Source organism: Pongo abelii, chromosome 4 (assembly GCF_028885655.2).
Source record: "Pongo abelii isolate AG06213 chromosome 4, NHGRI_mPonAbe1-v2.0_pri, whole genome shotgun sequence".
Classification (NCBI taxonomy): Eukaryota; Metazoa; Chordata; class Mammalia; order Primates; family Hominidae; genus Pongo; species Pongo abelii.
The window spans coordinates 103,545,241-103,570,591 of record NC_071989.2 but is presented as its reverse complement, the minus strand read 5'-3'; the positions used below and the strand labels follow the sequence as shown (position 1 = coordinate 103,570,591).

The 25,351-nt window shown below is 38.7% G+C and overlaps 1 protein-coding gene and 1 pseudogene across 3 annotated transcripts in view; both read right to left on the bottom strand.

Annotated features, from left to right (window-relative positions):
- The window catches only part of RHOBTB3 (Rho related BTB domain containing 3), a 65,483-nt gene that overhangs the window by 15,775 nt on the left and 24,357 nt on the right, over nt 1-25,351 (bottom strand). The window contains exons 6-9 of one of the 3 annotated variants that reach the window (XM_024246860.3): nt 24,952-25,317; nt 17,080-17,192; nt 12,553-12,673; nt 333-506 (exon numbers count right to left, since the gene is read on the bottom strand). In XM_024246860.3, the coding sequence (XP_024102628.3) occupies nt 333-506; nt 12,553-12,673; nt 17,080-17,192; nt 24,952-25,317 (774 nt within the window). The remainder of the gene's footprint in view (nt 1-332; nt 507-12,552; nt 12,674-17,079; nt 17,193-24,951; nt 25,318-25,351) is intronic. The other 2 variants (XM_024246862.3, XM_024246861.3) reach the window with 2 other exon arrangements.
- Nucleotides 513-12,545, bottom strand: LOC129047231 (60 kDa heat shock protein, mitochondrial-like; annotated as a pseudogene).

Below are 25,351 nucleotides of genomic sequence, written 5' to 3'. Positions count from 1 at the left end.
GCCCCGATCTCTAGAATTACGGTAGCCATGGGTACCACAAGACACCTCCATTTCCGGTTGCCTACAGTGATCCCCATGCTGTAGGTGCTGGCTGGGACATGTGAACTTGTGCCAGCGTCAGAGACCCATAAAAGGCACCCAATCACTGCACTTCCACTTGAACTGAATGAAAATTCATTGTTGTTCCAGCACCACCTCTAACTGCTTAGTACATTCCATGATGTCAACTAATAAATCTTAAATGAAAATAGATTTCACAGAATGCAATTTAACAAAATGGGTGGCAAGGAAAGAAAGAATTCTGAGATACTATCAACATTTGTATTGCTAACCTGGGCAGCAGGAGTCTGTGTACAGGTATTCTAGAAACGACAAGAAAGTCTCTTTGGAAACACCATAAACGGGAATCAGGACACTCTTTGCTTCCATGTAATTACCATTAAACATGGCTGCCATCACTTCACAACGGGCCACCAGGATGGCCCTGTGGGCTGGCACTGTCGTACCTGAAAGGTTCAAAAGGGAAACCAGAAACAAGTGAGATAAACCTGCAGGGTTATTCCAGCAATTTTCCTTCTAATTAGACCACTACATTAGGGACAGCTAGGCTGATATGCAGAATCTGAATTTGGGAGTGATAACTACCATTTATCCAGAAACTTCTTAATTTTAAAGGAAGCAATAAAGAAAGTTCAGATGTTGACCTTGAAACCAACAATTTGCAAGTCAGACAACTATTCGTTACTTAGTTTGTATTTCCAGAAATAGAAACACTGAAATGAAATATTTTGCTTCATATTTTTATAATGAAACATTGATCCTTTCCAATTGGCTTGAAATATTAATACTACTACCCATGCCCATGTGCCTCCCAAGAAAACAACCCCATTACCCTTCTGGGCCTGACTCACAGAACCATCTTGGCCATGCTTCCCCTTATCTGAAACAGGAAACTGTAAGAAGTAAACCATAAGCAGTCCATACACCACAGTAGGAATAGCAAGAGAATCTCTCGTGGAGCCAAGGAGAGCATTTCAGACTTGATGAAAATCTGGAAGAGGATGACCTTAATCCCTGCAGTCTCCCCAGCACACTACTTCCCCAGGCAACCATTCTGTCTCACCTGAACAATGCCTGCTGCTGGGAGAGCCAGCGCTACGTTGAATTTTGAGGGCTCTCTCAGCCCATACTGCTCACTGAACTCACTGAACTGAACTGACTCTCTAGGAAAAGCTTGCTAGGCTCTCTAGCTACTGCTGCACCACACAAAGGCAGCGCTGGATAGGGCCATGGGTGGCCAGGGCTCTCTACTTCCTCCATTTTAGAAAACCATGAATATACACTGCCAGCCTTCAGTTCAGCCTGGATCACTTCAACAGATTATTACCAAGAATCAGCATGTGCCAATCATTGCATTTGGAATTGAAGATGCAAAGAGGAGGAAGACAAAGCTACCTCTGCTTTGGAGCAGTTTTTACTTTCATAGAAGACACCACAGCCAGTGTGAGTGACAAAGCTGTCGCATTCGAGAAAGTAACTCTCCAACCAAACCAAACCACTCAGCCCTGCCCAAGAGTTTACCCACATATCTCTAAAATCTCATACTCATCAGGGATATATAGTCTTCTCTAAAGCATTTACAATTATTGGGTTCTTCATCCCTTTTAAATCCAAGCAAAACATTTCCTGACTCAGAAAAGAAGAAAAGAGTTACATCTAAGCCCAGTGGCTTTTTCCAAAGCCAATAATCACTCAGGATCTATAAGCAACACCTGGCACTGCCAGCTCTGAGCCTACTGCGTGGCACTGCCATTTGCACAGCCACACCTACCTGAGGAGCAGGGAAGTAACTTGGGAAGCCCTCCCACCCAGTCAACACTCACCTCCTGGCAGGCACACTCCCCTCCTTGCCTCACTGTGACAATGTCCCTCCACTGGGAAGGACCAGTTTTCATAATTAAAGCATGCTGGCTATATTTGTATACAGCAGTTAATAAAGAATACAAACAGTCATGCCATTTGACTTGTAATTGTAAGGTTTTAAAATGTTAAAGATAAATAGGGCACTATTTTTTTAAAAATTAGAAGCATGACTTAAATAAACTGGATGATCTATCACTTGGGTTAAGCACAGGGATTTAAGATCTACCAAAAAATACCAAGTAGATAGTTGATGGGGGTAGAATTTGATAAGTAACCTTGAAATTTTAACAGAAATTGTTGATAATGTGGTTATAACAGAGTTGCAAAACCCAGCAACAAAACACTCAGTACAGTTAGCTCTCTGAATCCATGGGTTCCACATCCACAGATTGAACCAACAGAGTGTGGAAAATATTCAGAAAAAAAAAACCCTCCAACTGTATTGAACATATACAAAGTTTTTAAAAAATTGTCATTATTCCCTAAACAATACAGTATAACAACTATTTATATAACACTTACATTGTGTTAGGTATTGTAAGTAATCTAGAGATAAGATTTTAAGTATGCGGAGGATATGCATAGGTTACATGCAAATACTAAGCCATTTAATATCACGAACTTGAGTGTAGCGGATCTGGGTATCTGCAGAGGTCCTTGGAACCAATCTCCCATGGACATTAAGGAACAACTGTACTTTTTTTTTTTTGAGACAGAGTCTTGCTTTGTCGTCCAGGCTGGAGTACAGTAGCACAATCTCACTCACCACAACCTCCGCCTCCCAGGTTCAAATGATTCTCATGCCTCAGCCTCCCGAGTAGCTGAGATTACAGGCATGCACTACCATGCCTGGCTAACTTTTTTGGTATTTTTACTAGGGACAGGGTTTTGCTGTGTTGGCCAGGCTGGTCTTGAACTCCCGGCTTCAAGTGATGCTTCCACCTCAGCCTCTCAAAGTGCTGGCATTACAGGCGTGAGCCACTGCACCCGGCCAACTGTACCTTAAAGCATTTTTAAGCCTATTTCAAGGTTGGAATTTAGTTTGGAAAACCATTACACTTCCTGTTAAGAAAACATCAACTTCAGTTTTTCACCTCTTTAAACTACTGTTTTGATGTTATAAATTGTTCTGTTGTGAAACTGTAATACAATACCTTAGTATGGTTAGATCTTTCAACACTGTATATAAAAATATGCTGAAGGAACATAATGCGGTTTATGGTTTATGTACTAACTGGCAATAGGATACAGGTAAAGAAATTACTTAAGGAAATGGAAGATAGCATTTTCTAGTTAAAAGATAATCATATTCCTTGAAACTGTCAAGGCCAAACTATCTTTTCTTTGTAGTATTCATTTGATGTTACAATTTTAAGAATTTTTTTCTAAGGAAAAGAACTACAAGAGTGAAACAAAAATGAAAAGCCCAAGTTTTCTAGTCACTTTACACAGATTACCAAGAATCTTTGTTTTGACTGTTTACTAAAATAAAATACATTTGTCACACTTTCTTCATAGTACTTTCCAGGTTTCAAAAGTGAAATTTTTAGAACTGTTTTTGGTTTCATTCCTAAAAAAGCATACCTACCTAGCTCAAGAGAGATCCAAAATATGTACTAGCTAAGTAAATGGGGAGGGAATGCGTTTTCTAAAGAACTCTTCATGTGACACAGACTCATATCAAAAGGACATCCGTACCTCTCTAAATATTTACCAAGAGTGACTTTAGAACTGCTATAGTAACTTTTTTTTTACACGCCAAAACAACAAATTGGGAGTGGTAGAGAAAATATATATATTTGATGATCACCTATTACAGGGATGGTATCCCATTTTCTATCCTAGGCTAATTCCAGCCAGTTTTTGGTGAAGGCCTGGGACACTTTAAAGGAAAGATTGGCTGCGAACGTGGGTTCAGCAGGAAAAAGTACAGCGATCCACCAGTACTAGCTGCCACTGCAGGTGAAGAGGAGTGGAGTCTGCAGGTGAAGCCTCTGCTAGTCCTTTGTATGCACTATCTCAACCCCCATGACCACGCCACAAAGTAGAAATTAGTATCCCTATTTTATAGGCAAAAAACCAAAAGAACCAGAAATGTAAAGTAACATAACCAAACCTACATAGTAAGTGTGCATCCAAGCAAAGATCTTAACCAGGTCTTTCTGACCCATGGCACTACCACCTCATCAAGGTGCCTTAGTATATCAGTTCTGGTCTAAATTGTTCCATAGATTCCATTCTCATTTAGTTTTCCTTAAACCTCTCATGAGGTTAATATTCATGCTCAAAACTGGAGCAAAGAAGCCAAAGACTTATTACATGTGACTTCAAATTTATTATTATTGTGTGAAATAATTACAAAATATAATTATAAAATAAATTACATTTTTTAATTATTATTTTTTATTTTTTATTTTTATTTTTTGAGACAGAGTCTCACTCTGTCTTCCGGCTAGAGTACAGTGGTATGATCTTAGCTCACAGCTTCCTCTGCTTCCTGGGTTCAAGCGATTCTTGTTCCTCAGCCTTCCGAGTAGCTGGGATTATAGGTATGTGCCACCTTGCCTGGCTGATTTTTGTATTTTTAATAGAGACAGGGTTTCACCATGTTGGCCAGTCTGGTCTTGAACTCCCGATCTCAGGTGATCCACCCAACTTGGCCTCCAAAAGTGCTGGGATTACAGCCATGAGTCACCATGCCCAGCCAAAACATTACATTTAAATGGATAATCATCTAATTTTTAATTATTCCAATTACTTCACATAAATTTGTATTGATAATATCAAAGTTACATTCCAATGTGAATTATTTCACAACTATGAATCTTTCAAAGTATGTATTTTGTATCATAAATATTTTAAGTAAAGTGTATAGCAAAAAAAATTGTAAATTTATCTGAAGACTTCACTGTAACTTAGATTTGAGACTGGTTACCGATCCTTACTTTGAGGGTCTGTCTTAAGTTTGACATAAATTTAAAATATAAAAATATTTTCCTTCCCAATTTTTTTTTGGTTTGGTGTAAAACATTTAAATTACACATCAATGATAAAGTGAGAAGTACTTTCACACTTCCAATTGCTATTCCCACTTACAGCCCCCAAAATTAGACATTCATTTTTCAGAGTGACATTAAAATTTAGCTGTCTGTTAATAATTTAGCTACAGTTCAAAACCATACAGCCCAAAGGCTGTCACATTGAGAGGCATTAACATGATCTAAAAAGCAAACCTTCATGCCTGGCACAGGTTGAGTAGCCCTTATCTGAAATGCTTGGGACCAGAAATGTTTCAACATTTCCATTTTTTTTAGATTTTGGAATATTCGAGAGAAAGAGAGAGATATGTATATACATATATTATTAAGAATGTTTAATAGTATGTGTGTGTGTATATATATATACACACACATTCTTAATAGTTTAGGATCTCTAATCTCCTTAATAGTTTAGCATCTCTAATCCAAAAATCCAAAATCCAAAATGCTCCAATAAGCATTTTCTTTGAGCACCACATCAGCACTCAAAAAATCTTGGATTTTAGGGCATTTTGGATTTTGGGTTTTTAGATTAAGGGTACTTAACCTTTATACATTTTCAGATAATGACAAGAATGTAAAATAGGATGCATGAGAGAATGCAATTTGACTTTAAATAGAGCAACAGTTATGATTGTGCCATTCTGAAATCAATCTAATTTTTCTAGGTGCACTAACCAGGTGTTTTAAGCACTCTCACGCTCGCCTTTGAGTTAAAGTGCAAATCTCTGCTCCACCATCATGTGGCAAGTAGGGCTGTGAATACCAATACCAAAATACAACACTGTTTCAAGACTTGAGATTTACATATAGAATCTCTAGCAGAGTTGCTGCCAGAGTCAGTGCTATCATATATATATGTAATACAAATGTCTCAATACTAAAAGATTCAATGGATCAGAAGAGATTTGGATTTTGATTTGCACAGTCTGAACTTCTTGATACTAGACTAGAACATTGAAAACACACAGTTGTATCAAATTTGCAAGAAAAATTAAGATATAAGCATACTTAATGCTGACAAGGATTTGTTTGTATGAAAACAAGCACTTTCATACACTGCCAATGGGAATGTAAATTAGTACAATGTTTCTGGACATATACAATTTCATAGCATTTATGATGTCTTACAGATGTTCCTATTCTTTGACAAGGAATCTATTCCAAGGACATAATCCTAATTTCAGAGTGAGATATTTACATTAAATCTTCAATGCAGCTGTTATTTCTAATAATGAAAATAAAGGAGATACCTAAATTTACACCTATAGTAAAAACATGGGATATAGCCATATAATGACATTAAAAATGTTAACAAGGGGTTTTTAATCCAGTGTAAAGTGCTTAAGACATAAGTTTAAAAATAAAAGACACACAATTGAGTAGACAGTATCTATTTTCCCAGCCCCTTTTTCTAAGCAGAAGAAAACTGACTTGAGGGAAATTATGCCAAAATCAAACTGTGATTGTTATTGGGGCATAGGATTATGGGTGATTTTTATTTTTTATTTTTTGCATCTTTATGTATCATCTGACTGTCCTACAATGAGCACTTACAACATTTTTCAATCACCATGCCCATTTCATTTTCTAAAGATGACCACTGTTCACAATAGGGAATATATCTTTCCTGACCTTTTTAATTCACTTATGAACAAAACAGAAATTTTCTATAAGTGTGATCGTTCTGTGCACACTTGGTTAAAACAATCGTATATGACTTTCCTAATCAGAAAAAAAGTTTCTTCATGAAATTCAACTATTTGCTATTCAAGGAGATGAAGTAGATTGGTGATTTGCTGAGTCATCTGCTTATTTCCTCACTCAGAGTGCCTCTGGTTTTTCTACTTCTCCCTACACATTTTGGAAGAATTCCAAAGGTACATCAGAGAAATGGCCCTGGTAAGCTGAGCCTGCTTCCAGAGTGACCACAGTGAGGCAAATTCAAACACGTTCCATTCCATTCAATGGGCTGGTGGTCACATATTTTAACCATGAAAGGAGCAAGAATTCACTCAACTTCTAACTCAAAATTTCTTCTTAGTTTTCTCACTGCTACTCTGTAAGCAGTGCAAGAACAATCAAAGAAGGATGGCTATTAGTTACATAACTCTTAACACTAAAAAGAACCTTTTGTTATCCGTGTAGTTCGTCACCCTCTTTACTTCACAAACGAGACTTGAAGACAAGAAATGTCAGGTGACTTGCCCACAGACACACTGGTCAGGACACAAAGCCAAGGCTGGAACTGGGGCCCATCCTGAGGAAATGACACTGCTGCTGCTGTCTACAGCTCCCCTCCCCAACTCTCAGGAGCTGGTGTGCCTCGCCTACAGCTGGCCTTAGAGAAGCTGCTGCCAGATCCTGCCTCCACCATTCCTGCTGTTCCCTGCTTCTGACTCCTAAGAAGACTTGGTTTTAGAGCTGGGGAAGCAATGAAGAGCACCACAGCAGTTGCTGTACATCATCAGCACAGACATCCAGCCAGCCCTTCCTGACCCCAGCCCCTGCATAAAGGGTGAAAGGGGAGCAGGTGCCTGCAGTAGGTAGAATCATGGAAGAAAAGCACGAGATTAGAAGGAGCAAGGATTCACCACATCACTGCTTATCTCTCTCTTTTAATATGACACATATTTTCATGTGTTACATATTCCCTTCGAAAATCTTTTCAGTGAGTTATGCTAACATAATGTTTGATGCCAATGCCTCCTATGTAAATTATAAGCAAATTTGGTAGCTATTTTATAACACAGCAAAAGAGAAAAGGTGGGGATGGGAGACAACCCCTAATTCATTAATGTATGATGGGGCCAGGCATTCATATTCAATTTACTTGAAAAAGATCGCTCTCAAACTATGCTGCAAAATGAACATCCCTGGCAAAGAGATGGACCCTCTTTCCTTTCACAAGTTTATTACAAGGCAAAGTCTTCTTCAAGCGCATTTATGCTTCAGTGGTGGATTCCCAAGTTTAGGATCATTAATCTTACTACCAATAGCCATTTATTAAAGGCAAGTCACAGTTCTAGGGACTGTAGGAGACACAGCAATGTAACAATATAGATCGTTTATTAGTGGAAATTTTAAGTTTCCTCCTGTGACCAGGAATTATGGCTTCCTTCTCACAGTTAAACTTCTAAAGCACACACACAAAGAATGAGATTAGTCATTTAGAGAATAACCCAAATTTCCAGAGTCTTAGGGGATGACTGAGGGGTTTGGGAACATCCCAAACTCCAATCAAGAGAACCTAGGTTAAAAAAAAAAAGAGCAGACAGAGGACTAAAACATACTTATGACTTAGGAAGTAAATACCTAATCGAGTACGCTGTACCTAATTTGTATCAAATACTATGCAAATGTTAAGAGATTGGTCAGCCCTGGCCACAGAACCAGTAGCTAGAACATCCAGGAAGATCAGAGATGCTTGGTCTGGTTAATACAAACACTATGTTATAGGACAGAAGACATCTACCAGAACTCACCATGCCCTGGATCAAACACCACTAGACACTACTCTCATATGTTCACCATATAACCTTCAGATTACCAATTCTTTTTCTGGTTATGAAAAGCAGTGCCCTAAGTTGTTATAATGGTCACTGGAACGGTTTGCCCCCACCTTATCTCCATCTTGCGGAGTCTGCTCAGTGTGAGTCCAATCAACCCTAAATCACAGGTGACCCCAGTGCCCCCCAGGAAGTCATCTGGAAGAGAGCATTCAGCCATCTCCAGCGGCATCATTCTCCTTCTTTCAGAATGCAGAAACTGATTCAATCTCCATAAACTAGACTTTTTTTTAAAAGCTAATTTTAGAAAGGTGGAAATACTTTTTAATTTACCAATCATATTTCTTCTTAACAATGGATGTAGTCTTTTCTGTTGAAATGAGAAGCTTCTTAGATGATTGTACAAAATTATCTATTCCTGTGTTTCTCTGGTATGGATAGAGCGTACCAAACACTTTTAGTAAATGTCTTCATCAACAGTTTTCTCCTAGAAGCTAATGAGAGAATTCTGTAATCACCAGGAGCTTTATCCCTGACTAGGCATGCCCTACCTATAATGAGTAATTTATGAAAGCTGTCTTTAGATAGACACTTTGGATCTTTATTTAGGCAACAAATAAAGTGTGATCATATGAGGGGCATAGAGCCAGTTTTAGGTCTCTCTAAAATGACGAAAGCATGATATAAAGTCTGTGTCCTCTTGTTAGCTTTTCTCCCAGTTGTTTTTCTGTATCTCAAGGTCACTCTTGCTGCCCTACTTTCAGCGTCCCAGGCTCACACTGCACACGGGGCTGGCCGTGGCTTGTCGGAAGGTACATTGGAAAGTTTCCATTTCCCTGTCTTGGCACATGACCAAAGTTAAAAGTAATGTGCATCTTTCTGAGGAAATATTTTTAAAAGTAAATGACTATTGTTAGCTGCTACACAATTCTACCATTAAATTAGATTATATCTTCCTTTTAGTAATTGCCCATCTAAAGTTCTACTCAGATTTTCACTGGAAAACAGCTCCTTCGATCTTTCTTGCCTAACTGAAGGTATCTGACAATTCATTCTTTTTTAACTTTAAACAAATCTGTATTACATAAAGGTTGTCACATAATTGGGTATTCCTCTACTTTGTACACAATTATTCTTCCTCTCCACAGAAAAGCTGCTTCTTAACTTCTCATCTGCTGTTAGCAAGCACTAAAATCCTGATTTTAACAGCATAGTAGTAAAAATGCCTCAGTGATTTAAGCTGAAAGCAGTACATTGGTACGTCACTCTTTCACCCAGTATCAGGAATGTAAAAATGTCTTTTTATTCAAAAATACAAAATAAATTATTTGTAGGCATGGACAATGACAGCAGTAAACTGCTATTTATTGTCAGCTGAAATCAGTAACTGATGGTTGTAGTGATTTTTTAAAAACATCACCCAGTGTTTTCTTCAGTCATTTTCTTCAAATGACTTCTCTGTAGTTACTGGTGAGAAATACTGCCTTGAGCTTCCTATCACAGTTCATTAATAAATGTCAAGCCCTATTCTAGGAATCAGAAATGCGACCTCCCATCCCACCTACCGCACCCATTCCAGGGTCCTTCTCTTCTTTAGGAATTTCTGTGACTACAACTTCTGCTGTAATTAATGGAGAAGCCACCCAAGCAGCATCTAATAAAGCAGTTCTCACATCCTTCGTTGGGCCAATGATTCCTCTTCCACCATATTCACAAAATCCCCAACCATAGCTCATAACCAACTTCTGAGGAACGCTGCACAATTGTTTTAACTACCAAAGATCCTTCAACACCTGCATTCTTAGCAGTGGTCACTGCCAGAATGTTGAATATTCTTTAAATAATTTCTATACCAATTTTTTATTTTTATTAGTTGGAGTTAATGAGTCCAAGGCTGGAATGCACTGAAGCAAGGCACAACCCCATCCCAGAATGATGTCTTCTTCAGCAGCAGCTCTTATAGCATTAAGGGCATCTGTAACTCTTTCTTTTCATTAATTTTGACATCACTTGTCACACCAACCTTCAGCACAGCTACTCCATTTTAAAATTTTGCCATTCATTCACTTTTCCCTTTTCATATTCACTAGCTGTGATATCTAACTGCTCAATGATTTCTTGAATACAATTTTCAATTCAAGACTTGTCACCATTTCCTTTAAAGAGCATAGCATCACCTTTGGTCACAATGACTTCTCCAACTTTTCCTGTGTTATGAGGCCTACCCCTCTTCTCCAAACACTGCACCACCAACAGCAAGAGCCATATCTTTAAGCTGGTTCTTTCTATTGTCAACAAACCTGGAGCTTTTACTGCTATAACCTGAGGACCAACTTTTAGCCTATTCAAAAGGAAGGTTCATAGAGCTTCTCCATCAACATCTTCAGCAATGACAACCAAAGGCTTATAGTGAGCACTGGCAATTTCAAGAGTAGGTACAATAGACTGGGCACTAGACATTTCTGTTTCACTCAACAGAACATAGGCATCCTTGAATTCACGTTTTTGACCTTTTGATGTATTAATAAGTTATGCAAAAATTTAGCCTAATTATTCGATGCATTAATAAGATATGCAAAAATTTCGATGTATTAATAAGGTATGCAAAAATTAGATATGGTGATTCTAATGCACCATTCAGTGTTTTTCCACCGTTTACTGTGATGACAACCCTTTTCATTGCTTCAGAAATGATGTTGCTGATTTCTTTGTCTCTATTTGCAGAAATTATAGCAAACTGAATAATTTCTTCAAGGGTTGTCACAGGTTTGACTGCTTCTTAAAAGTTCAGCAATTACAGCATCAATAGCTAACATCATACCTTTCCTGATTTTCACTGGATTAGCACCTCTGTTAATCTTCTTGAAGACTTTCTTGACCATAGGGAGTGCAAGTATAGTAGCAGTGGTGGTGCCATCCCCAGCCTCTTCATTTGTGTTATTGGCAACATCTTAGTGTTACTGGCAACAAGCTTAGCTCCAATATTTTTATATTTATCCTTTAAGCCAATTGACTTTGCAACAGTCATACCATCTTTTGTTACTCTGGGACTTCCCTAGCTTCATTCAATAATCACAGTTCTTCCCTTCGGCCCCATTGTAGCAGCTACAGCATCAGCTTAAAGGTCGACACCTTGAAGAATTAAGGCTCAGGCACCTGCACCAAATTTTACATCTTTGGCATAAGCCCAAGTGAGATGAGGATCCCAGTATCCTGGTCTCCTCTGCGGAAAGACTGGGTAATCCAGGTATTTCTATGGGGCAGCGGCAGAGCTTGTGCAGTCAGGCAGGTCAGCGACCAGTGAGGGACAGAATGTAAGACGCACATGGCGATGAGCCACGTCCCCTCCCTCCGCCTCTCCCCCACCTGGCGGCACCTTGTGTGCTGGCGGCTCCCACCACATTCTTTAGATCTTAATCTACTAAAGTGACAAAATTATCCAAGCGAGTAATCAATAATGGGCACTCAAACAGCTCATCTTCATTAAAATTAGGTAGCCTTACTTTCTTAGAGAGATAAGCAGCAGCTCTCAGTTGCTCTGGTGATAAAATTCTCAGAGTGCTAGGAGGAATAAATGTAGCAATATCTATGGCTGCCTGAGGTGGGCCAGGCATAACCCTCAGTCCTTTTGCTCAAAAGAAGCAGAAGACAGCTGAATAAAATAATGGTCAATTCCTTTTGCTCAAATAAAAAGGAAGAGAGCTGGATAAAATTAGCTAGAGATAAAATAATTTTAAGGGGGTTAGCTACAGATGCAGCAAACACTAGGATCTTAAAGAATACACACAAAAATATATAATAAAATATTATAGATCATCCCATCCCTTGCTAGGCCCTAAAAGTTGATGAAGCACATGGCAAAGGAGAAAATACTAAGGGAAATATAAATTTCTTTTCTCATTTTAATAAAATACTTCCTATTTACCTGAAAGATTTTGTTGACATTAAGGTAGTATTAATCTACATCCCTCAATAGGGAATAATCATCCCTTCACACCAAACATTCAAACCTGAAGTAGAAAGCAAGGAAAGAAAACAAGAAATAAAAATGAATCATAAACTTTGTAAAAGTTGATCCATACCTTGAATTTCGAAGACAACATCGGCAAGCATCGGCTTATTAAGGAAAAACTTGAGGGAAGTGTTATAAAACCACAAAGGTTTTCTGGCTTGATAGGTTTTGCAATTCCTTAGGCAATTAATCTATAAGGGAAAATAAAAATACAGGGGAAAGGTTGTTTAATATGCTTTGATAACATATAGGCTAGGCTAGGAATTTGGAAAATTATGCTAAATCTCAAAAGAAATATGATTCCCTACTCTATGACATCTCTGATCACAGGTTTCAAAGGGACTTACCTTTAAGAAATGTATGAGCTGCCTGTCAGTGAACAACACTGCTCTCTTCGGCATTCACAGCAGTAAACGAATTGCCTAAGTGAAAACTCAGCTCCATAGCTGAGAAGCTGCAAGGTCCTGAAACCCTATAAGTCTTTGTTGAGAAACAGACAACAGTAGTCCAACTCCATACAAATGCCTACTAAAATATGTTTACACGTACAACCTAATTTGTTCATTAAGACAGCCTTGATTTGTAATTAAGAAAAATACATTTTTTGGCCAGGCGCAGTGGCTCATGCCTATAATCCCAGCACTTTGGAGGCCAAGGTGGGCACTTGAGGTCTGGAGTTTGAGACCAGCCTGGCCAACATAGCAAAACCCCATTTCTACTGAAAATACAAAAATTAGCTGGACATGGTGGCACATGCCTGTAATACCAGCTACTCGGGAGGCTGAGGCAGTAGAATCTCTTGAACCCGGGGGGCAGAGGCTGCAGTAAGCTGAGATTATGCCACTGCACTCCAGCCTGGGCGACAGAGTGAGACCCTGTCTCCAAAAAAAAAAAAAAAAGAAAAATACAACTTTCCCTTATCACACCATATCCTCCTTCTACTTACTAGCTTAACACTTTCTCTTAAAGGAGTGAACATTTAAAAAAATAACCGAGAGTGATGAAGTGGTTCACCTCCATCTTTTTTGAGATGGAGTCTTGCTCTGTGGCCCAGGCTAGAGTGCAATGGCACGATCTTGGCTCACTGCAACCTCCACCTCCCAGGCTCAAGTGCTTCTCGTGCCTCAGCCTCCTGAGAAGCTGGGACTACAGGCCTGCGCCACCATGCCCAGCTGATTTTTTGTAGAGACAGGGTTTTGCCATATTTCCCAGGCTGATCTCAAACTCTTAACCTCAGGCATCTGCCTACCTCGGCCTCCCAAAATGCTAGGATTACAGGTGTGAGCCACCGGGCCCAGCTGGTTCACCTTCATCTTCATCTCCAATCTTATAATCCTAACTGTCCTTCCTACTCACAGCAGAGCCCACTAGAACCTATAAAGAGTTTCCTGGGTTTCTGATCTGGTGTTCCAGAGACCTCTCCCTTGATAACTCGTCTGTCCTGTCGCGCCTGGCTGGAGCTAGTGGCTCCAGGAGCAGCCTCTCTGTATAACTCAGGCTTTAGTGCTCTATCCTTTCTGTGGTCTTCAGGCATCCCCTTTGTGCCAACCCTCCTGGAAGTCAAGGGCCAGCCTCCCTTTCCATACCCTCCACCCTTTTCTTTTCTTTCTTTCATTTTTAAAATTTTACTCTATTTACAGTGGATGAACAAAACAAGCCTGAATATTTTCAGGTAGTGTTACCCAAATGATGATGAAATATTAAGTCATTGTAAATACGAGGATTCATTAGGACCGCAATCTTGCCTAAAATCTATGTTGTTCCCTAATTTGGAATGATTTAGTTATGATTTTTATTGAAATATCACATTTTATTCACTTTAAATTCTGAGGTCTCCATCCATTGCCCCTGCTGAATCTCAGAGCCCCAGCCCTGGTCAGAATGCAAATCCTCTGCTTGGCTAGCTAGGGAACTCTGAAAGCTTTATCCCTAAGAAATAAACATACGACATTAGCAGTAATAAGAATAAATGACACCTACTTCTCACTCTAAATTAATCTACTATGGTGGGAAGTTTAAAATCTTTGGTGAGGAGGGAAAAATGATATTATTCTTCCTCCTAAGGCAGAAAAAAACATTCCAGAATGGTATCCATAAGCAAAACAGAGAGGCAAAACAGGATCATACAAATCCTGGTCCTATAAAGTCATTCTGAGATCCTATACACAACATACCATCATACACATGGAAAGAATTCGGGCATGGGAGTCAAGTGACTGCCACGCTTAAGGAGAGTAACAGTCAAAAAGCGTCACCAGGCTGGGCACAGTGGCTCACACCTATTATCCCAGCACTTTGGGAGGCCGAGGCAGGAGGATCACGAGGTCAGGAGATTGAGACCATCCTGGCTAACAAGGTGAAACCCCGTCTCTACCGAAAATACAAAAAAATTAGCTAGGTGTGGTGGCGGGTGCCTGTAGTACCAGCTACTTGGGAGGCTGAGGCAGGAGAATGACATGAACCTGGGAGGCGGAGCTTGCAGTGAGCTGAGATCGTGCCACTGCACTCCAGCCTAGGCGACAGAGCAAGACTCCGTCTCAAAAAACAAAAACAAAAAGCATCACCGAATTGGAGAGCTCACAGAGGCTTCAGAAACCATCCAATTTATCCCTCATTTTATAGGAAGCTCTGACTTGCTCAAAGCCACAGAGATGATTTGTGGCAGATTCACAATTGTAATCTACATTTCCTGAGTCCCAATTCAGGGTTACATCCCTGTGTGGTACTCAGTAAATGAGAGAGCCCCTTAACCTGGGAAAGGGAAGGAAGAGTTATTTCACCCCTTCTTCCTGTGCCACCGCACTCCCACCTGTGCAGAGGAGGGAATTCAGCACAATACCATGGAATCATATCACCCAGCCTTCCCTTTCCCTAACAAGAATTCATTTTATTCTTAGTATTCAAAGGAATGTGTTCCAAATCGGACTCAAGAAAAGGTACAGGGTTAGAAGAAAAGACAAGATTTCTGTACTTGTCAGCCATATAAAGGTTATGAATTTGCATATTGTGAATATTTTATAGATGTATATTACACATGAATGTATGAGAGAACTGGAGAGAGAGGGAGAGAATCTATAAACAGATTCCCTCATCTATTCTGTTTTGAATTCGAAAAAAATGGGAGAGCAGAATTTTGAGAGAACACAAATGTACGTGATGTACATTTTCACTGGTCCATAAACAAGTTAATCAAGACAACTAGATGAACTGTTTTGAAAATGAGAATTTGGCATATGTGCAAATTTTTACAAATGATTGTTTAGTTGAATTAGACTGCAAGAGCTACCATCCTGCCATATACTTGTAAAACTGGACAGCTTCTGTATACCTGCTTCAATGTGTTACTAAAAAAAAAAAAATCTTACCCCTTAATTCCACGTTACTTTGTTTACAAAAAAGACTATTTTCTCAACTAAAGAACAATCAAGAATCTTCACTAAAAGCTAGTACAGTTTTATATTTGCAAAACATTAACTTTAAAATGTTAACAGGTTTTAGAAAACAGAAAAGTCATCTGTATTAAAAAATTAAAGGAATAATCATTTTTCTTACAGTTAATATATACCTTTATTCTGCTAAGCATTGCATATGACTTACCTTATTTATCTACTGCAGCCAATTTGTTTATCACAAAATCAGAAAAAAGAATACACTGGCTAAATTGTGTAATGTCTTAAAGTTTTGAAATGTTTTTTAAAGCCCTTACAGACTACACAATCCCAAGTTACTGTTTTAATGTGCACCAGTCTATGGCAATATACAAAGTCTGTTTTTATAAACTTGAATCTAATTTATAATTTTGAACCTATAACTGATGAGATAATCCTTAACTGTCCACCTCGTTGAATAGATTTCTCAGAACACTTGAAAAAGGGACATGCAAAACTGCTTTCCTCTCAAAAACTATTTGAGACTTAAATTGTGAGGAGTGAGAAGGCACCCTCTCTAATAACCTTAACTGTACCTGGACAAATTAAACAGCCTTTTATTCTTGATATAGATGGTGTATTCCCAGAGCTCCAGGGGAATGTTTCAGAAGGCAGAATTCGTAAATGAGCATTTTAAAGACATGACTCACATGTATTTTAATTCTTACATAAATTAAAGTCTAAGATAGGGCCGAGTATGGTGGCTCACCCAGCACCTTGGGAGGCTACAGTGGGCAGATTGCTTGAGCCCAGGAGTTTGAGACTAGCCTGGGCAACATGGAAAAACCACATCTCTACAAAAAATTTAAAAATTAGCCAGGTGTGGTGATGCATATCTGTAGTCCCAGCTCCTTGGGAGGCTGAGGTGGGAGATATCACTTGAGCCCAGGAGGTGGAGGCTGCAGTGAGCCAAGATCATGCCACCGCACTCCCACCTGGGCAATACAGTGAGACCCTGTCACACACACACACACACACACACACACAATCTAAGATACAAATAACCCATGTTTATGTTTTAAATATTTAAATGGCAAAATATACTTAAGGGAAACATTTACATTTATATAGTATTTGACTCTTCTAATGACTCAATTTTATATTCATCATAGTATGTGAGTTATAATTCAGAGGGTCAAAGTAAACTAACTTACAACAAATTAACTTACCTTTCCTGGTGTTTTTAAAATGCATTTAACTTTCTCGATTACATTTGAAACATCCCCAGAATCGTTCAACTTCTTCCTGATATCTTCTTCCAATTCTTCCCACTGAAAAGCACCTGTAAACAAATTAGTACATGCTGGATTTTTCTGTTAAATGAGGAAGTAACAAAAGTATATCTCTTATTAAATACAACATTCCCTTTTTTTAGTGCTTTCTTTTAATTTTTCTTTACCAGATATATATCCTTATAACTATACTAAAACATTTAAACAGCACTCACATTTCAAAAAAATCAGTTTAACTTCCCCTAAATTATTTCTCAAAATCTGAAGTCTTCCTCCCCGGACTGCTGCTACCTCTCTGCAATAGGTGGGCAGCTAGTGATAACAGCAATGGTCAGAATATGAGTTCCCATGACAAGTGGTCCAGCACCCAAATTATTTACTTGCCCTGAGTAAAAAGGTAGATGTGGTCTTTCCCAAGGGTGAATTAAATCTTACCAGTTATGGGCAGCAGTGACTATCTTCAGGTAGAGGAACATGCAGCAGCAACAGAATGCATTCAGAAGGTCTCATGCATTGTCAGGGGCAGAGTGGGATGCTTGGGAGCCAACTCTACAAAACCGGCCTGAGGAAGGGAGCTACATCGTCCATGTAGCTCATGTCTTCGGAGCAAAATCACCCCCACCGTCCCTTGCCTTTCCTCAGCCCACTTCAAAACTCTCTTCCTAGGCTCATTTCACTTCTCCCACTCTGTCAGCCTCTTTTCCTCTATGTCTTGTAAAATTCTTATTCTATGGTCAGCAAAAGCTGACCTTTTCCCCAAGGACTTCTCTTACTTGGCCTGCAACAACCTCCTATCCAACCTCCCTGCTCCCTAACAGCCTTTTCCCCATCAAATCCATCCTATTACTCAAAGCTGGTGAGTTTTGAAAAGCACGAATCTGATCATGATATTCCAAGAGCTTACTCGCATCCATCCTATGATTTATAGAAGGTCCTATCTCATAAAAATATAATTCAAGAAGCCTAGTGTAGGTGGTATAGTTAGGAGACCTAGGATCCAGTTCTACCTCAGCTATTAACTGCTAGTGTGACAAGTCACTTCACCTCTCTGGGTAATTCGAGACCCTTTTTTATCTGCTCTCAGTTTATTTCTTCTGATGTTTTCATTCCTGTATTCAGCACTCACCAGATGCCTTCATGGATATTGGGGAATGAGGCAGGCACATAAACACTTATTAAACCAACGAGATCAGGCAATTGCAGCCAGTCTGTACCAACTGGAACCAAATCCAATTGGAAGGGGCAGATTGCAAGTCCAGAAGCTCTCAGGCTCCTTACAGCTGAGTCCTGCAGCACTAAGCACCAATGCATATCCTTTCAACTTCTCCCCACCTGGCCTTCCTAATACTTACAGTGTGTCCTGGGGGAGGGAGTCAAATGATATGTAGCATTTGCCATTTTTGTGATGCTACCAACATGACATCACAGAACAAGGAAATGGGAATGATAAACACAAGCGGGCTCTCACAAGCTGGTACCAGCTCCAGCACACCACTGCTTCTTTCTGCCTTTGCTAGCTCTTTCTATGCTTTCACTGATTGCTCCCCTTCCTCCTCAAATTCCCAAAGCTGTGTAGTGTAGAAGAGCTCTATGATTTCTGTTTTTCTCTTTCTGCATGAATGCTTTTTAACTTTGTGGCCACATCCTCTTTTCCCATCTCATAAATTCTTTAGATTTTATCACCAGAAAATTTCATGTGCACACAAACATTAAAGTCAGTATAACAATGTCAGAGTGTAAGAACCCCTTAGAAGCCAATGGATCCCAGATCAAGAAAATTACTCTATGCCAGTGATTATCAACCATACCTGTGTATTATAAATACCTGGGATCTTTTATAAAATACCATCAGAGGAGGTCTCATCTCCAGATCAAGTAAATTAGAATTTCTGGGTCTGAAGTCCCTGGCATCAGTGTTTTAAAATTCTCCCTGGTGACCCTAATGTGCATTGTATGCTGCTGACGGCCACTGCTTTCCCTTTAGAAATTTCAACCACTGAGTTCGAGACCAGCCTGGCCAACATGGGGAAACCATGTCTCTACCAAAAATACAAAAATTAGCTGGGCATGGTGGCATGTGCCTGTAATCCCAGCTACCTGGGAGGCTGAGGCAGGAGAATCGCTTGAATCCAGGAGGCAGAGATTTTAGTGAGCCATGATCATGCCACTGCACTCCAGCCTGAGCCACCGAGTGAGACTCTGTCTCAAAAAAAAAAAAAAAAAAAAGAGGAAAAAGGAAAGAAATTTCAGCCATTACCCAAACTCAGTGTTAGTGGTATGCAGGAAAGGGAACATGTAAGTATTTTTTATTGTCTACACTCATCCAATCTAAAGAAGAACACAAGCACTGTCTCTGTGTTCTTTTACATACTTATATATGTAAAAGTTACATTGTTATTTAAGTAAAAGCATATTAACTAAAAAACACCTATAAAATATCTCCATTCAGAAGATTATCTAAAAGCAAGCAAGCATCAAATAATCTAAATAGATGGAATTAGTAGCAGGTAAATCCCCACAGGCCACTGAACTGTCTGAGAACACACACAGGAAGAATCACTCACTGAAAATGAAAGTAAGACATTCTCAAGAGCACACTGCTGATTGGGCTGTTTTCATAATTAGAAACATTAATCAAGTCATCTTTGAGACTTTTAGGTCCTAATAAACCAATAATCCTAAGGCTGGGACTTTCCTTTTATTTTTCCTGTGGTAAAAACATTTAACACCAGATTTACCCTCTTAGCAAATACAATATCATTAACAATAAGCACAATGTCACACAGCAGGTCTCCAGAACTTACTCATCTTGCCTATCTTTACCGATTGATCAACTGCAGACAAGGGCAGGATGACATCTTGCATCACTGACTGGGATTTTCTTTAGTTAACTTCTTAAAGCACTGAATTCACTTAGACTTTTAGAGCGCATGGTATACTCATGTGTACTAGGCTGTGTTTTTATGCAATACAGAAAAGGGCATGCCATGGAATGATTCTAAGAACTGGAGAATGTAAACTGAAGATGAAAGCTTGCTTCCACATATTTGTCTACTCTGATGGCATTTCAATAAGTGATGTGAAACTCTAAGGGCCATCTGTGGCAGGAAGAGCTCAAAGCTAAATTCTTGAGGTTCTTACAAATACTTCACTTCCTAACCATCTGAGATCATATGACTCAAGAATGTGCAACCATAAGACTGTATCAAGTATTATAAGAATGTTACAATTGTATGCCATGTAAGAATTACTCCCCGAAGACCAGGAAAGGGCTGGCTTCACTTATCACATTACTCCTCTTTCCTTAGGATTAGTAGTTAAGTACTTATACATTATGCAATGTTTGTTGTTATTCAATAGAAAACTAACATATGCAAAAATAGACTGTGTCTATTGAATCAAAAATTTGAATAGGAAGAGATAGGTGTAAAATGTTAACTGGACTGTTGTTAAAACAGGTCGCTCCTAAATAATGACCCAAATGTTCATGGTGACATAACACTCACCAAATTTCAAATTCCTAAAGGTTAAAAAAAGCATGTTATTTAAAAATAATTAAGATACTCTTTGTAATTTGGTTCTTTAAAAAAAAAAAAAAAAGGACAGGAGATAGGTTTATTATAATTCTCTAGCCCCTGTTTGCTCAAGGCAAATATTCCTGAGCACACGATGGAGTTCAACCTCTGCTTTACCAACCCATCTGATGGGAACACAAACAAACAATTCCTGTCTTCAATGGTTCTCTAGCATAACCCAAGGGCAGACCACAGCACTTCTGTGGGAAAACCACTGCATAACTGTGCCTTAACACTTGTATTCTATTCACAGGTTTAAAAATGTTAAAAAAACAAAAAACAAAAACAAAAACAAAAAAACAAGCCTGGCCCATTTATTGAAGTCTCTGAGAAAAATGTAGGTTTAAAATTTTTGTTTGATTTGATTACAAAATACATTTTTTCAAAAACAGTGTCACTTATTCATACACAAACAAATGACTAGAGGATCAAACAAAGCAATAAATGTTTAGACATTTTCTGTTGATAGTGGAATCTGGGTAAATTTTTTTCTCTTAATTTTCAGCATTTTTCAAAATTGTCTTTTCTGTGCAAATACAGCTTTGATATCTCTTTTTAACATAATGTAAATGAAACTTTTCCTTGAGCCAGAGGTTGTAATCTGTAAATAATTAAAGAATAATAAATAGATACCTGCAGAACCAGTTATTTTCCCTTTTCCTTAACCAGCATCTGGATCTCTGCAGCCCCAGGTCAATGGCCCGTGCCCCTGCTCAGACCAGACAGCACCTCCGGCTTTGGCTGTGACGTACAAGGAGAGATCACAGCCGAAATGGGACGGGTCAGTGTCAGGTTAAGAAGCCAGGACTCTGAACTGGTTGAAGACCTGTAGCTCAGTAGGCTCTCCACACCATCATGCCTGCCTGCCCCCCGATCCCTATTCCAGGCTTACTTAATTTCCACCCAACCACTAGGCATCCACTTTTCCTCGCGTCAGGCAGGGGACACACAGGGTACTGAGAGCCCCAGTTCCGAATAGCTCTGCCTCAGTCAGCCTTGCAGCTCACCCCATTTTTACTTTGAATCCTAAGCTGATAACTTGGTAGCCTTCCTAGGCCTCTGCACTGAATTCTAGGCCCTAGTTTGCTGGCTTTGGCTGGTTCCCAGTTCTTCCAAAAGCAGGTATTCCAGCTGCTTTTGGTAGTCCAGAGATCCAGCACCACCTGGGAGACTACTGGAAATGCAGAATCTCATGCCCCACTCCAGGTAACTGAATCAGAATCTCCACAGGAACAAGATCCTCAGATGATCTGCACACACTTTAAGGTTTGAAAAGCACTGGTCTAGATGATGAAGGGCCAATGGCAGGGCCACCCATTGTCTGAATGTTGGCCTTCCTGAGGCTGATCATCAGAGTAATGGGACCTCCTGATTGAATGCCTGTCTTGGCTGCACTGTTCCACCCTCCAACCATCACCAGAGATGAGCTTTCTAAAGCCCAGTCTGATCATGCTTAAAACTCTAGCACAAGTCTAACAGCAGCAGGAACAGTTTCCACAGGCCTCGCCCACCTCATCACCCACTAGCCATCACCTTTCACTCTACACTTCAGCCATGGGAAATGGTCTGCGATCCCTGGAAAGCAGCAGCTACCTAGGATTACATTTTTACTAATGCAAATGTCCCCAGTATATTAATCTCTTTCAAACTGTTATCAGAATGAAAGCATAAAAAAATTACAACAGGTAAATGACTCTGGGGAAAGGGTCTGGGGTAGAAGGATAACTTTTTTCTTTTCTTTCCTTTTTTTTCCATCTGCCTGTATTAATTTTGCAATTAAATAACAGGAGAAAGCTAGGCAGGATCAGCCACTGGCTGATCCTACCTAGTAAAATACATCTAGCTATTTTACTGCTACTATGTTAAAAAGGATATAAGACTTCAGAGTGCTCATACGTCTTTGAAAGTAGTCAATAATAATTGTGGAAACCTACTGAATAATTCATGTAACTTCAACAGAAAATTATCATAAAAAAGTCACATCCCTCACAGTTCCTTAAACATATGATTAAAAACATTTTTTTCTGTTAACATGTAAACATGTTAGTTTTTCAAAATCCTAAATTCTGAACTGTGACATTCTAAGTTTAAATGTTAAAATCTATAGTACTAAATGAAGTCTTTAACTAGTTTGGCTTATTGATATGATGATGCCTGGCTACTGGAGCCTACACTTTAATTCAACTAAAACTTACAGAGAACCCGTTGAAGGCAATATACTAGGTGTGTGCTGTACAGGTGTTTAATTTATGCCTTTTCCAAGCCAATATTTCACTAACCTAGCACCACATTCTACTCCAATATGTATTTTTTATCCACATAAATCTGCGTGCTGCAACTGTACTTTTCAAAATCATAATTTAAGTTTTAACTTACAAAATTACATGACCACAACCCACATGAACAAAGTAATACCTTATTTTTAACATCAATTACTTAAATAAAGTTTGCCCCAAATTTCCCTACCTGTATGAAATGATACTTGCTTTGCAAACCTTAAACTTTTTATCTGTTCCCAATTAGGTTTTATTTGAAGCCTAAAAACAAATTAATTATAAATGTTTCTCCAGACACACTGCAGAGCAGGAGTGACCTTAGCCTAACAGGTTATTAATACATGATTTGAAGTGGGTAAAGAAAATTAAAGACAGGAGTTCTCAGAAAACTTATATTTAGATGCTTACATTAAAATTCATTTTACATCTGTTCTTTTCCATTCTTACATGGGACACTTAAATGTAAGACCTTCAATTCATTTGCTAAAATGACTCAGATAGAACTTCTATCTTTAAAATATAGTTGCTACTGAGTTTTTAAAAGGGCAAAGAGAAAAGTACTTGATAAGCTAAATCTTAAAAAGAAAGGGCACAGTAAGGAAAAAAAAAAAAAAGTAACGTCTATGATAGTCATAGCCAAAGTTAATCAGACCTCAACTAACACTGGATATTGATTTCCAGTCCATAAGCTGAATGCAATTCTCTCTTTGACGCCCTACAAAACCTAAGAGTCGAACTGAAGAGTCAATAGCTAGGTTTTAAGGTATAGACACTTGATTTCATTTACTCTTGGAATATTTTATGTTTTTAAAACTAAATTTGACAATAAATTCTCACATTTCATATTTTGGATGTTTTTTAAAGTAATAAAATATTAACATACCTGTTTGGCAGATTACTGTTTTTACAAGTAGATTTAAAACCAAGGCAAATACAAAAACATATGAAAAGATGCCTGATACCACTAATCATTAGGGAAATGCAAATCAATACCAAAATTAGATACCACATCACACCCATTAAGATGGCTACTATTAAAAAAAAAAACAGCAAGTGTTGGCAAGGATGTGGAGAAATCGGAACGCTTGTGCACAGTTTGTAGGCATGTGAAGTGGTATAGCTACTGTGGAAAACAGTATGGCAGTAAAAAATCAAAAACAGAATTACCATGTGATCCAGCAATTCCACTTCTGTGTATATATGCAAAAAATAAAATAAAAGCAGAGTCTCAAAAGAGATATTTCTACACTATGTTCACAGCAGCATTACTCACAATAGCTAAAACAGCGGAAGCAACCCAAGTGTCCGTGGATGAATGAATGGGTAAACAAAATGTGGTCTATATGTACTACAGAATATTATCAACCTTAAAAGGAAGACAATCCTGATACATGCCACAACTTGGATGAACCGTTAAGACGTTATGCTAAGTAAAATACGTCAATCACAAAATGACAAATACTGTATTATTCCACTTACATGAGGCACTTAGGAGAGTTAAAATCACAGAGACAGAAAGTAGAATGGTTTCCTGTCAGGGGCTGGAAAGAGGTCGGAATGGGGAATCATTGTTTAATGGGTATAGAGTTTCAGTTTTATAAGATGAAAAGAATTATGGACACAGATGGTGGTGATAGTTACACAACATTATGAATGTGTTTAATTTCACTGAACTGTGTTCTTAAAAATGGTTAAGATAGTAAAATTTATGTTCTATGTATTTTACCACAATAAAATGAAATTGATAGGAAAAAGATGAGGCAAGTACATCTGTAAGGAAAACAGAAAGCTTGGACCAATTCTTATATATAAAGCAAATAATATTTCATGTGTAATCTTAATCTGAGATGGTAGGTAAAGATCACTGTAAAACTAATCAGTACCCTTGAGCGTCACAGGCATGTTTCATTTCCAAAGCTTATGAGATTGTAAGTAACCAGAACCACTTGACAAGATACCTGAATAAATGAAGCGAAGGATGTCTGATAAACAAGAACAGAAGAGGGCGTCTTTAACAATGACTCGTAATGGTGGGTTGCCTGAAGATTCATGGCTAGCACCTGGAAATGCAGTATCTCTGTTTATAGCAAAAAGATCCTGGGTAGTTCGGATGATACTGGAATCCTGAATGTCAGTGGGACTCTTCACATTGAAAAGCAGCATGAAAACATGGCTTACAGCGCAGAGAACGATCTTGTGGGCCTCTACAACTTCCTTTAAATCGGGGTTGTAAAATATCACGTCCACACACTGGCAGCAGAAGAGCAAGTTATTTAAGTCAGAGTTATAATGTGACGCTTCAGCCTTTAAGACAGGCATTTTTTCTGTTTTGGAAAAGAAAATAAAAATAATAAACTC